This window comes from Homarus americanus, unplaced genomic scaffold, assembly GCF_018991925.1.
Source record: "Homarus americanus isolate GMGI-L3 unplaced genomic scaffold, GMGI_Hamer_2.0 scaffold48354, whole genome shotgun sequence".
Lineage (NCBI taxonomy): Eukaryota > Metazoa > Arthropoda > Malacostraca > Decapoda > Nephropidae > Homarus > Homarus americanus.
In genome coordinates this window covers 2,942,067-2,955,955 of record NW_024723833.1, presented here as the reverse complement: position 1 = coordinate 2,955,955, position 13,889 = coordinate 2,942,067, and the positions used below count along the sequence as shown (strand labels likewise).

The 13,889-nt window shown below is 38.0% G+C and overlaps 1 protein-coding gene across 3 annotated transcripts in view; it reads left to right on the top strand.

Annotated features, from left to right (window-relative positions):
- LOC121863742 (tetratricopeptide repeat protein 23-like) overlaps positions 1-13,889 on the top strand; it is a 92,063-nt gene that overhangs the window by 15,461 nt on the left and 62,713 nt on the right. For all 3 annotated transcript variants that reach the window (XM_042362508.1, XM_042362506.1, XM_042362507.1), the window contains 2 exons: positions 9,826-10,250; positions 13,113-13,330. In XM_042362508.1, coding sequence (XP_042218442.1) covers positions 9,826-10,250; positions 13,113-13,330 — 643 coding nt within the window. The remainder of the gene's footprint in view (positions 1-9,825; positions 10,251-13,112; positions 13,331-13,889) is intronic.

Below are 13,889 nucleotides of genomic sequence, written 5' to 3'. Positions count from 1 at the left end.
CAGTTATTACCTATAATTGAAACACTTCTGGTCGCTACTTGTTCGAAGGATAATTGCTGGACATTTAGTGCACTTGGAGCTTTTTTGGTTTGGAAGACACAGTTTTGGATGGTGCCTTAAGGCAAGAGTGGTTTGTCATTCAGTTTTATAAAAGTTTATCCCTTAATTAGGCAGAGCAGGTTTGTCAGTTGGTAGCCATCTGCTTACCCTAACATGCCATGAACCAATTTTTTTGTCTTAAGGAAGGCAAACTTTGTAGGAGAGATGGGGTCAAGTACATCTTAACCAATTCACTCTAACTGGGATATATTTTTCCCAGGAATCCCAACTCCTCACACTGTGTCTGGGACAAATGTATACTACATATTATCATTCATAATTGGTGCATGTGACGTATGGGAGTAAAATTAATTGGAAACCATTTACAGGTATATTGACATTCCACCTAATGATGTTGCCATGTGGTTTCATTCAATTTTTTCCACTCGGCCTATCAGTAACCAACAAAATGTTGAAGGAGAATAACTGCTTGCTGATCATGCCCACATCATTAGAACAGCTAGTAGTAACTGCAAATACTGCATAAATATTGTGTGCTTGATGAGCTTTGTAGAAGGGGAGGGAGGATTTTTTTGTCTCTTTTCTTATTTATTTTATTTATTATCTTTAAGGTAGTTATTTTTTTTATTTCTAATTGTTTCTGTTTTAATTTCTAATTCAATTTCTCAAAGTACAGTACTTTTGTTTTCTGTTACTTTTCTCTTATCTAGTTATATTCTGATCTTGGGCTTACCTGGGAAACCCCCCTGTTACTTTACAATCTTCAGTACTCATGGTAGCTGCCACCACCCAGGTTTTTCTATCAGAACATACTGTATAACATAACATTAACCTCTTAACCAATGTGGTAGTAACATGACACTTTGGTGGTAGTAATGTGGCGAGTGTTAGGCTCGTGGGTTATAATGTATTCAATGGCACAAATTATGAGGGAGAATAAAAGGCAGATACTGCAGTGGTAATGAAAGCACAAAAAACATTAAGACTATTTATTGCAATGAAGTCGAGTACAGTACAGTATAGGAACACTTTAACAGAACATAAACACATGAACTACTCCTTGGGGTTCACTCAAGACTTGGCCAAATTTACGTTAACCCTGATACCGATTACAAGAACCACTTGGCCTTATTTCAAGGTTAGCAAAAGCAAGTCTTTAAATCTAACAGAAGCAATTTTCATTAGAAAATACTACAACTCACTGTAACATTTTACAAGAGTAACACACAAAAATAATGAATCTTCACTGCTTCATTTCATTACCACTTATACTTTATAGCACTCTCCAAAAATCCGTCACAAGGTTGATATTTGTGTACCGTAACTATTATTACTATCAATACTGGGGATACTCTGGCACATACACACTTCTCACAACTCCAGGACACAACCTTACTCTCGTCACCTGTACCTGTTAACACTCTTTAAAACACAGGATTCATCGGTATTCATATTTTCAGTGAGAATAATATACTTCAGACTGATACATACAGTATGAATTACCACAGGGCTTATGCCAGCTTGAAGCTGAGTCTTGGCTTCTGTACACCCAAACACCAATGCACCCGTAGGCTTCCTCAGGCTCAATTCCCATTTACTCACTACATCCTTCCTTCCTTCCTGCACTGGCCACTGACTCTCGGCCGGCCCTGCAACACATACAGTGCCTGTTACACAGAGAATACGGTGCTCAAAGTGATATCTCATGGCTAAACCCTCTATTTTATACCCCAGGGTTACATAGTTTGGAATTTTACAGACATATTTATCGGTCTCATTTACGGTACACATTGGCTGATGAAATTTAGTACTTTGGGTCTAATCCTTATAATCTAATCAGTTTTTAAACTTGAAATGCATCAATTAAATTGGTCACAAATACTCAGATTGGCATACCCAATTCTTGTGAAATCAGCGATTAAGACATATGGGATGAATTACTCATAGCCGTTAGACCTCAGGACTGGAGGATTTAACAGGTTCTGATCAATGATTAATGAGTTTCTTTAATACAAAAATGACAATCACTTCAATACAGTCATCAGATTCTCTGATGGCTGTAAATCAAAGATATAACTTCAGTTTTGATGGATATCTCGTGACTTCACAAGAGGCAAAAACAGTTATTGTAGATTTGGCTTGGCTTTCACATACATTATCTTAGTACAATTTTCACTACAGGGGTTCCCCGGGTTATGAACAGGTTCCGTTCCTGTGGACGTTCTTAAGTCAGATTTGTACGTAAATCGGAACACATGCTCTGTGTACAGTATACTGTACTTATAGAACAATGTTTAAAATCCCACTATATCATAGCCTAAGTCCTTATATACATAAAAAAAATCACTTAATTTATGACAAAAGAAAAATAGAATGACAAAATACAGTAAATGAAAGTAAAAAATAAGTCATCGGGTAAATAAAATACAGGTTGACAATCCCTTATCCGAAATCCTTGGGGCCAGAGGAATTTCGGATTTTGGAATTTTTCAGTTTTCAGAATGGTTATTTTTTTTATTTTTTTTTTATGTGTATTAGCCCACCACCCGGGCATAGATCACTGACCCACATCAGGGCCTGGGGGGGGCAAAAATATAATAAAAATTATAATAATAATAGTAATTCATAGGTCTAGGTCGTGTTTCTCACTTTTGATCTTTTTTTCATTCTTGTATTTCTTTATTATTATTATTATTTTATTATTACAGTACTCCTGTTTTATTGTTATTTTTATTAATTTTATTATTATATATTATTATTATTATTATTATTATTATTATTATTATTATTATTATTAATGTTATCATATTATTTTATTTTGGTGTATTTTTATTAAAATTTTTATTTACTATGTATAATTATTACCGTATATCTCGGCCTATAAGGCGTCGGGGTGCATAAGACGGCCCCCCCAAATTTCCATTTAAAAAGTAGCTTTTGAGCTCTATTCGCTGTATAAGACCAGTACCCCAAATGTGACACTTACCCACTGACTCAGTAGTCCTCTACCAACCATCCTTGGTTTTTTAAAATAAGGCCAATTCACTTCAAGTAATGTCATCAAATGTTACCCGCTGGTGTAGTGTAAACACTAGTGACGTCACTGAAGCGTCTGCTATTTACCGGTAACTGGAACTAATGTCGGTGTCGAGTAAAATTTTTCCATTTACTTGAAATGGATTTACCGATTTATTTGTTTATTTATTTATTTATAATATACTGTAACATATTAAACACACTGCAAGTATTTTCTTTAATTTATATGCTTGCTTCACACGAGACGATCGGTGGTGGGAGTGTTACCTCGTCTCGGTGGTGGGACTGTGTTCCCACTGTTTACCGTACTTTTTTTTAGTAAGTTCATTTTTGTTAGATTTTTTACTAATAGTGTTATTTTATGTGGATAAAAATGTTACAATGGACTTAAAACTATAAAAAATCATCTAAGCATGCTTGAAAACATACATATCGACACCAAGATCACCCAGATTGACCAACTACATCAATTTCTATAAGAAAAATCAACTTTTGAAGGTCAATATGGCGGTCACCTTGAAAAATGGTCGCCATCTTGAATTTTTAAATGGCCAATCAGGCAGACTTGACTAGTAACCATTAGAGAATTACCATGCCAAATTTGGTGCTTGTACCACCATTTTCATGATTCTCTTGAAAAATTGCATTTAGCTGCCCCACTAATGTCACCACTCCCATCTCAACATGACACTCGTATACTGAAATATTGTATTTCATACTACATATGACTTTACAAAAAGAAATGTCCACGTCTGGTTAAATAACTCTTGTAGATATAATACCAGTTGAATAAACGAAACTAAAAAACTGGAGATTGTAATTACAGTGAAGCCTTGACAACTCCATTATGAAGTTAGGGATTAGATGACGCCAAATACAATCACCTTAATGCACTTTAAGAGAGAGGAGTCACCGTGCCAGGGCTTAATATTATCCTGGACCCTAGAGGTTGATGACGTATTCAGTGTCGGGCAGAAATACATCGATGTACACAGCACATGATCCCAATCAACTCCAGTATAGGTGTTAATAATGTAGAGGTGACCAGGTGTGTTGCACGTTGGTAGTGTTGGATGGTGATGCAGGAAAGAGGTAGTGTGTTGAGGGTGGTGTGTGGTTATGACTCACTCCCACAACCCCCCCACACCACTCACACATCCTCACAACTGTACCACAAAGCCCCCACACTACTCATACAGCATCCTCACAACACTACCACAACCCCCCCACACCACTCACACATCCTCACAACTGTACCACAAAGCCCCCACACTACTCATACAGCATCCTCACAACACTACCACAACCCCCCACACCACTCACACATCCTCTGTACCACAAAGCCCCCACACTACTCATACAGCATCCTCACAACACTACCACAACCCCCCCACACCACTCACACATCCTCACAACACTACCACAACCCCCCCACACCACTCACACATCCTCTGCTTCACAAAGCCCCCACACTACTCATACCGCATCCTCCTAACACTACCACTGCACAACCCCACACCACTCACACATCCTCACACTGAACCACAAAGCCCCACACTACTCATACCGCATCCTCCTAACACTACCACTGCACAACCCCCCCACACCACTCACACATCCTCACAACTGAACCACAAAGCCCCCACACTACTCATACCGCATCCTCCTAACACTACCACTGCACAACCCCCCCACACCACTCACACATCCTCACAACTGAAACCACAAAGCCCCACACTACTCATACCGCATCCTCCTAACACTACCACTGCTCCCCCACACCACTTACAAATCCTCACACACACAACCCCCCACACCACTCACACATCCTCACAACTGAACCACAAAGCCCCCACACTACTCATACAGCATCCTCATAACACTACCACAACCCCCCCTACACCACTCACACATCCTCACACTACCACAACCTCCCACACCACTTACACATCCTCACAACTGTACCACAAAGCCCCCACACTACTCTTACAGCATCCTCACAACACTACCACAACCCCCCACACCACATACACATCCTCACAACACTACCACAACCCCCCACACCACTCACACATCCTCACAACACTACCATAATAAAATTAATTATTTCTAGTGTGGTCGACTTCCTACACAAAGACAGGCTATAAATAGCCATCTTATCTCAACCTCCTTCCTTCCCCCTACATCCCTCTGTTCTCAGAGAGGTCTTGGTAAATAACTTTTGTTTGTTTATTTTCATTGTTTGTCTAATTTATCATGTTGTATCAAAGTAATATTACTAAAAGTTTTAGGCAGCTACCAAATGGGGAGATTCTACTGCCTGGGAAGATATTGGAAGCACAATGTACAGTATTGTCTAATGGTAGACCCTACTTCCATATGGCATCACGAAAATTGTGACCAAGTCTTAGGTTGCTGATTTATCTTTCTGTCTCATTTACACACAATTGCAGAGTTTCAATTGTTTCTCTTCCTTTGACAACACAACATACATACAATATAATGTTTCTCACCTTTGATCTTTTTTCCATTTATTTATTGTTGGTTATTTAAAATAATGCCAATTCACTTCAAGTATTGGCATCAAATTATACCGGCTGGTGTACACTAGTGACTCACTTAAGCGGCAGTTATTTAATTGGAACTAATGTTGGTGTGAGTAAAATATTTCCATTTACTTAAAATAGATTTGCCGATTTATTTGTTTATTTATTTATTTATAATATACTGTAATACATTAAACACACTGCAAGTATTTTCTTTAATTTATATACTTGTTTCGCGAAAAAGGGAGGCTAGCATTATAACTGGTAGGTGATCATTAAGGACCAAACTCCGAATCCATGACTCCATGAAGTGACTTCTGTTCATCATTTATATCCTAAATTTACCACTGTCGGTAGTTTCAAGAATTAACGCAGTCATTTACTGAATATTCTTTGTAAAAAAATTAATTTTAAATTAATTATTTATAGGAGATAAGTATTATGATCAGTAAATATACAGATATGCATTACTGACCACCTCCGAACACAAGGACGGCTAAAAATAGCTACAGGCGGTCACAGTCAAGGTCACTTTCCCTGGTAGGACTTTGTGAGTGGTTTACCATGTTTCCATCACCACTCTTGACACGCAATATTTAAGAGGTAAGAATTTTATACTTGGTGATTAAGACGACCCCCTAACTTTGGGCAGATTTTTTTAATGTTCAAATTCCGTCTTATAAGCCGAGATATACGGTATTATTTTTAATTATTATTACTACTACTATTACATTTTCGCCCCCAGGCCCTGATGTGGATCAGTGATCTATGCCCGGGTGGGCTAATCCCTGTTAAAAAAAAAAAAAATGCCCCGCAAAAAAAAAAACTTTCGGTTTTCAGAGCTTTTCGGTTTTCGGAATTTCAGATAAAGGGTTGTCAACTACTGAAAATTTCAAGTTTGACCTTGTTTGTATCGGCGGGCGTTCGTAAGTTGGGGACTCCCTGTACATTTAAATATAGTTGAAGCTTTCAACATACTGTATACATACTGAATCTGGAATGCTTCAGCTACTGGTAGGTTTACATCACTTATAGCTACTCATACATGTTACATCATAATTTTAAATATGCCCGGTACGATACAGGGAGAGATTACAGGAATATATAGAAAATGGAAGGTACCTTTCACTACAGAAAACAAAACTCTCTCTAGGGGTAACTAGCTTATTTCACTCATGTTTTATAGTCGGTGGAGCATAATGTGAGTGTGTGGGTGTTAATATACTTGTATATTATCAGTGCAACTGTGTCCATGACAGCTTGACTCATATCTTAGAAGAAAAGCAATGAAGTGCACATATTTATTGCATAAGGAGATTGAGTTGGTTGTACATCTGGCAATGAGATGATTCAGTACTGTACTCATGACCCAGAAAGCATCCTAGGAGGTGTAATACAGGGTTGGTACAGCATTGATGTTTATTGAATCGGGAAAATATACTCTCCAACATGGCAAAAAGAAATGTAATAAAGATTAACTTTTTTGGTCTTTAAATGTACCACACAAGGTGCAGTTAGATTAAGCCTGCAGCAGTGAATAAGTTAAGGAAGAACTAGATGATTTCAACTAGCACCCACCATTTGTGTATTGGTGTACAAGAATTACATTTAAGTCATTGTGTTTAAACAAGAGGTGACATAGTGGGACCAGTGACTCCCTGTGACAAGAGGTCCCTGATTGTAGAATATTAAATGTGGGACTGTTACACAGTTTGCAAGAAGAAAGTGCAGGACAGCCTCCATCTCAGAGACTTACCAAATAGATCTGTATCACAGCCTAAAGTTATGAGAGACATGATAATGTCTGTAAACCATAAGTCCATTTTAATGATACTGTACTCTACTTCTATAGAAAGGGAAGAAGCTGATCAGATGGTTAGACTACCTTGCCTTTCTTTATCCTTATTAAGGGGCGATGGTACTGTACTGTATTCGCATACTTGCCTCTCATTACTGTGTCCTAGTTTTAATCCCTAGGTTACATGTGAGAAGGATGTTATCCAGTGACCTACCAAATATAATTGATTTTTTCCAGGTGCTCCAGTTTCCTCCTATAACGATGTTGAACAGTGAAGGATAAATTATCAATTATAATGGGGCATCAAACAGACCTGGTTTCCCACCAAACAGCAAATTAGATTTAAAACAATTCTAATCTTTCATTGCACATGAGGGATGGTTTAGGCTCAGCATTAGGGACAGCAGGACCACAGATAACCTTAGTGAAGGAGTCAGTAGTAAGTTTGTTTGCTAAACCAACACAAGATGGAATCCACAGGAAATGTAGAAATGGGAATCATATCTGATTCAAACAATCACTGTTTGATCTCCTCTAGGAGGAGATCAACTTGATCTAAGAGTCCAACCCAGTTTCTTACTGGTGGTCAACATCTGGTGAGTAGAGAGTGCATTTCCACCTACCTGAACTTGAGAGCTCGTTACTTTTAAAGGAGAGGTGGGTCCTCCTTTGAGGTGTGAATGAAGGACACTACTGGACAAGAAATCCCCAAGCACCAGGATCAACATCTGCAATAGACACATTGATACCAAAGTTCTATTATGTAGAACAAGATTTATTGACAAGGGCAAGGCCACCCTCATGAAATAGAAGCCAAGATGCATTAGGGTCAAGGAAGGTTGGACGAATAAGTGAGTTTGCATGTTAACTATTCTGGTGTACACACCATCCACGCATCTCATCTTGTCTAGTGGTGGTCTTCACTGCAATTCACATTGTGTCATTTCTATGTGACTGATACTACATTTGTTAGTGAGCATGCAATTCATGCATCTCATCCCAGGCACTGAGCAGCCTGACCAACTCCCTGACATCTCCATTGTAACTATACTGGCCATGTGAATTAAGTTCCCTTGTTGTGAAGAGTTTCTATGGTTTGTCATGTGCATCTATGATAGGGCCGTGTTTGTTATGTTTGAAGATTGTTACTTAAAATACCTTTGTAAAACAACCTTTTGTACAAATCAGAATCTGTTGTAAGTAGTTAACCTATTGTAATACTGCACTGTATTTAGTATTTTATTACCTGTGTTCTGAAGTGTAATACTATACTTGCACAGTACTGAAAGTTAGCATGCATTGTAATCAAAGATGTCAGGAATAGTAAAGGATGCCAGTGTAGGGAAAAGTATTATTACTTGGTTAAGTACATCTGTATTAATGAGTGGAGACCATGGTGTCAAGAGATTTTTTTGAAAGACAATTTGTATTGTACTGCTGATAGGTGAAGCATCAGGGCTAAATCTGATGGATATCTGGAAGCTTGCTATAGAAGGGACGAAGGGACATTAACAAATGTAGTACTGTATCAGTCACTTAGAAATGACACAATGTTAAGTGGAGTGAAAACCACCACCATGTGGATTAAGACCAGGGCAAGACAAGATGTGAGAATAGTCAACTTCCAATAGAGGTTCATCAGGAGTCTTTTGAACTTCCTAATTTTTATCAAAATCCCTCACATTTATGGAGGAATACATTAGACCGCAGAGGGATAAAGACGCCACACTAATCCGTGGATACTCGAAATTCAATGCCGTGGTTGGTGAAATGGTAAACAGAGTAAAAACTGTGGATACCCGGATTCCGCTGATGGGAAATCCACAGTAAGCGAGTGTATACTATACTGTATTGTATTGGTGAAGTTCTACAATTGGATCGAGATGCATGAGCCTAAATGTGGAGGGGAGGAGTCCCAGGGCCAGTCCAAGAGTGACAGGGGGAGAGTGGGTGTAAAAAATTACATTAATACTGTAGTTAAGAACCTGACAAGAAAGTCTGTAAGAGACTGTGCAGCATGGAGAGCTGCCATCAGGTAATTGGGTGGAACTTGGCTGTAAACTGTACATTAAATGCTCTTGATACTGGCCACCCTGCGTTATAGTGGGGAAAGGCTTGAGAGAAAACTCTTGTGACTGTCATGTAACACAGGCAAGTTGTGCAGAGATGTGAGGAATTTTTAGGCCTAAATAATATACAGAATTGTAAAATTATTTAAAAGTGTGAATTGTTAATACAGTAAGACTTTTTAATTGAAAGATATGTAATACTGTTCAAGCTTATTTAATACTGGTAATTGAACTGTTTTTGTACATTATATTTAGATAATGATGACTGTAGCTACTATTCATACTAATACAATGTCTTTCTCTCACTCTCTCTCAGCAAAGGCTTCCCTGAGTTTCCTATAAATGTACCTGATAACAGAAATAAAGAAAATAATGCTATCCTTCCAAAAATAAATACTAAACAAGATGTGAAGGTCCCTGACAATGTGAAGAAGAAAACGAGACAAGAAGATGAAGATGGAAATTTAATAGATAACTGTGATATTGTTGTAGAAAGGAACGCTGGAGATGGTAATGGTAATAAAAGTGAAAATCAAGATAGCACTGATGGTGAAGAATCTGATAATGGAAATGAGTTTGAGAATAATTGTCAGCAGAAAGATCAGGAGGAAGGACGTGGAAGCAGCAGTGACTCTAGTAAACGTACCAGTCTTGTGAGTGGTTCAGATTTGCCACAAGATTCCCCAAAAGACACCCACCTCACTGATGAATTACCAAAAAGTTCAAAAGGCTCTACCAGTGGTAAGTTTACACATTATGTGCATTTTTGGGTTATGTATTTAAGAATAATTTAAGTATGATAATTATAAAGTAAATACCCAAAGGTGGGCACGCGCAATTTTTTTTTTGCACCGCAACCCTGCTGAAATAGTAGCGCCGCAACCACAACCATTTAAAAAAAGTTTTGCCTCAAGCGCAACCGCAACACGCAACTTTAAAATAAAATAAATAAACAAATTCTAAAATAAAAAAAATTGCCTGTTTACAAGTAAAACAAAATATAATTGATACAAAAAAGTTAATATTATCAATATTTTATTACAAAATTAAAAAAAATGCCTCACTGCCACTGGCCTCAGTCTCAGTGGACTGGCTGTCAACAGTCTCAGTCACTTCAACTTCGTGTCCATGTCCTGGTCAGTAGCGGCAGGATCACTGCTGCCGGCCACAGACTCCTTCCTCCTCGTCACAAAATGATCCATAATACTAGTAATAACAGGAAACAAAACAACAAGAAACTGACGCCTTAACTGCAGTGCTACTGACTGCCTGACTGGTTATGATATGAATCATTCCTCCCTCCCCTTCCCTTGCTGTAGTTGCCAGATTTCATCTTTCACATTAACTCTAGTTTCTAGAGTTTATGTGAAAGATGAAATCTGGCAACTACAGTGAGGGAAGGGGAGTGAGGAAGCGATGAAGGGGGGGGGGCAGTCTCATCTGGTTTACAGTTCAGAAATATGCTGCCCAACCTGTATCATGTGTATGCTGAATCATTCCGTCAGAAACAGAAATTTTCGTAATGTGCGGCTCCAGGGATGTCCATTTGTTTATACGGTCATACAGTCGACCCTCGTTAATTCGACTAATAGGGGGGGAAGGGTGTCCGTTTTAGCCGATTGTCCAAATTAACCGATTTAGGGGTTAATATTGCATTATATTTCAAAGTCATTGTTTTCGTCACGATTTTATCCCACTTTCCACTGTAATATGTACGTAATTTCAGCAAAAATATCACAGTTCCGTGAATGCATTATATCAAGCACAGTATGAATAGAATATCAATGTAATATAACAGTATTTTAACCGAAAACTAGTAAAAAAACGAGTAACTTCTCTTGAACATCGGAAGGTTAGGTAAAGTCTTTTGTTTTCGTCATGTATTTTATCCTATTTTACATTAAAATACATCACGTTTCAGCAAACTACTATTTATTTCCCAGAATATATTCATTCAGGCGCAGTTTAGGTAAAATATACGTGTGATGTAACAGTTTTTAGCTGAAAACAATTCGAAAAACACGTGTACCGCCTAGCTGATACTCAACAGCTGGTGGTGTGTCATGCGTCGTTGTAAACAATAGGAGGTTGAAGTAGGTTACCGGGTATTATATTAAGTGTGAAATATCGAAAAGGTTTTTATTACCGGTATTTTGTGTAGATCAATGAGAACTGTGATACCGTATATGATAAGATAAGTTAGCCTGTGCTAAGAACTTCAACATAGACTACTGAAAACACGTTGTTAGGTAATTTAGCCTATTGTAAGTTGGTGTGCTTCATTTGCTGAAGGAACTGCACAACTTTTCATTACTAATTGGTACATATTTTATGTTTCCATTGTTTACTGGCAGTAAATGGTAAATATTTTTCATGTCTGAAGCTAAAAGTTGCATCCCCGCCCCACACCAGTGGTGGAGATGTTACATTTAACCAAAAAGACGCTGGTGTTTTATCCCAGCAGTGGGTGGACCAGCATTTTAGCTTAAGGTCCGCATAGGTAATATTCCTACAAATCTAAAAAAAAAAAAAAAATTTGTTCAGATTTTGTCCGAATTATCTGAAATCCGGATTAAACGGGTCCGAATTAACGAGGGTTGACTGTATTCCAATTTTCAATTTTTGCCGAAAAATTTTGCGCTTGCGCTTGAAAATGTTTGTAAAAGTTGTGCCGCAACCAGTTCCGCAACTCTCTGGAAAAATATGCGGCGCAACTGCCCACCTTTGTAAATACCACACTAACAGATAATGATTATCTGTAAGTGTGCTAGGCCTGTGGGCATCCCCTCCCATCTCCCTCCCTAAACAAGAACCAGCAAACTGTCATATGCGGTCTCTTAATAGCTTGCTGGGTATACCTGTTCCCACTAGCACCTGAAGGATTGATAGAAACTGAGGAAAAAGCAAAGTAGGTAGTTGGTATATGCACAGTAACACTGTATTCATTCTTCATTATTGATTACTTTTACTGTACTGTATTTCATTTTAGATTTTCTATGTACTGTATTATTTTTTGCATTTTCGACTTATGACCAATTCGACATACGACCTGGATTTGGGTCCCTAACCCCGTCGAAAGTCGGGAACTGCCTGTATTATTATTATTATTATTATTACTGTATTATTATAATATTTTCACCTCCCAGGCCTCGGTGTGGGTCAGTGACCTGTGCCCGGGTGGGCTAATCCCCGTAAAAAAAAAATCACTGTTGATCAGAAAGTTGGTCATAATAAAGACTACACAGAAAGTCTATTGATATAATTTGTGCGCTTAGACACTTCAAGCCGTCTGATACATTTGTTTGTAGTTGTGTCGCAGAGATGGTGTCAGTGAAGAACTGAGCTACACCTCTTCCTCATGTTGGTCCACCTTGTACAGTAAAACAATTTAGGACTCACAATTATTCTGATATAATTACTGCAAACTACCTGGCTTAATTATTAAGATAACCAACCAGTTGGTTCAATATTTACTCAATGTGTCAAGGATTTATTTAATTATCTGATGAAGTAACTGGAGGTGTATGGTGAATGAAGTGTTTAAAGATCTTCTGTGCATGGTGTATATTTAGCTTTTTGTCTTCCTACGTTTCTTCTCATTAGATTCACAATGGCTGGTTGAAGAATACCTTCTTCCACCTCAGCAAAAACTTAAATTGGCACTTTACCGAGGAAGGAAACTGTTAGCTGCAAAGGAGGCTGATGGTGCTGTGAGAGAATTCATTCGTGCTCAGGCCCTCGCCAGAATTGTTCACGGTGACCAACACTGGAGATATTGTCGGTGCAAAGTATTTTTAGCACAAACATATTTGTACCTGAAGGTGAGAATGAGCAATTTCAGTTAAATTAATGTTTTGTATGTAACTGCACATTTTTATAATTTAATATCAATCTCAGTTGACTTATGAACATGCTGCAGACTTTATTTATAAAATCACAAATAAATGTTTGCACAGGGCAATTTTGTTCGATTTGAGAAACAGGCTTTACTGCATCCTCTGTTTAAGAAACCTGATCTTGATACTGAAAATATGTCATATTATTGTTGGGTCTCCAATCTCTCATTCTTATCAAAGATCATAGAGTGTGGATCAGTTACAAAGATATTGTACAAAAAGTAGTTCTATATTACATAAACAACTCCTTCCCTTCTCACAATTATCCTCTGAGAAACACCAATACTGTACACCAACATGGAGACAGGCAGGCTCTGGGGCTTGCTGGCTGATCAACTGTTTGCTTATGTAAATAAAGCACATAATACCTCATCTGAGATTAAGTGTAGGATTTTACTTTTTCGTGAAAATTGATTATTTTACGATATTGTTTTATTAACCTGGCACCAAATGATCCACAATAATATGGGAATTATGGTGAAAT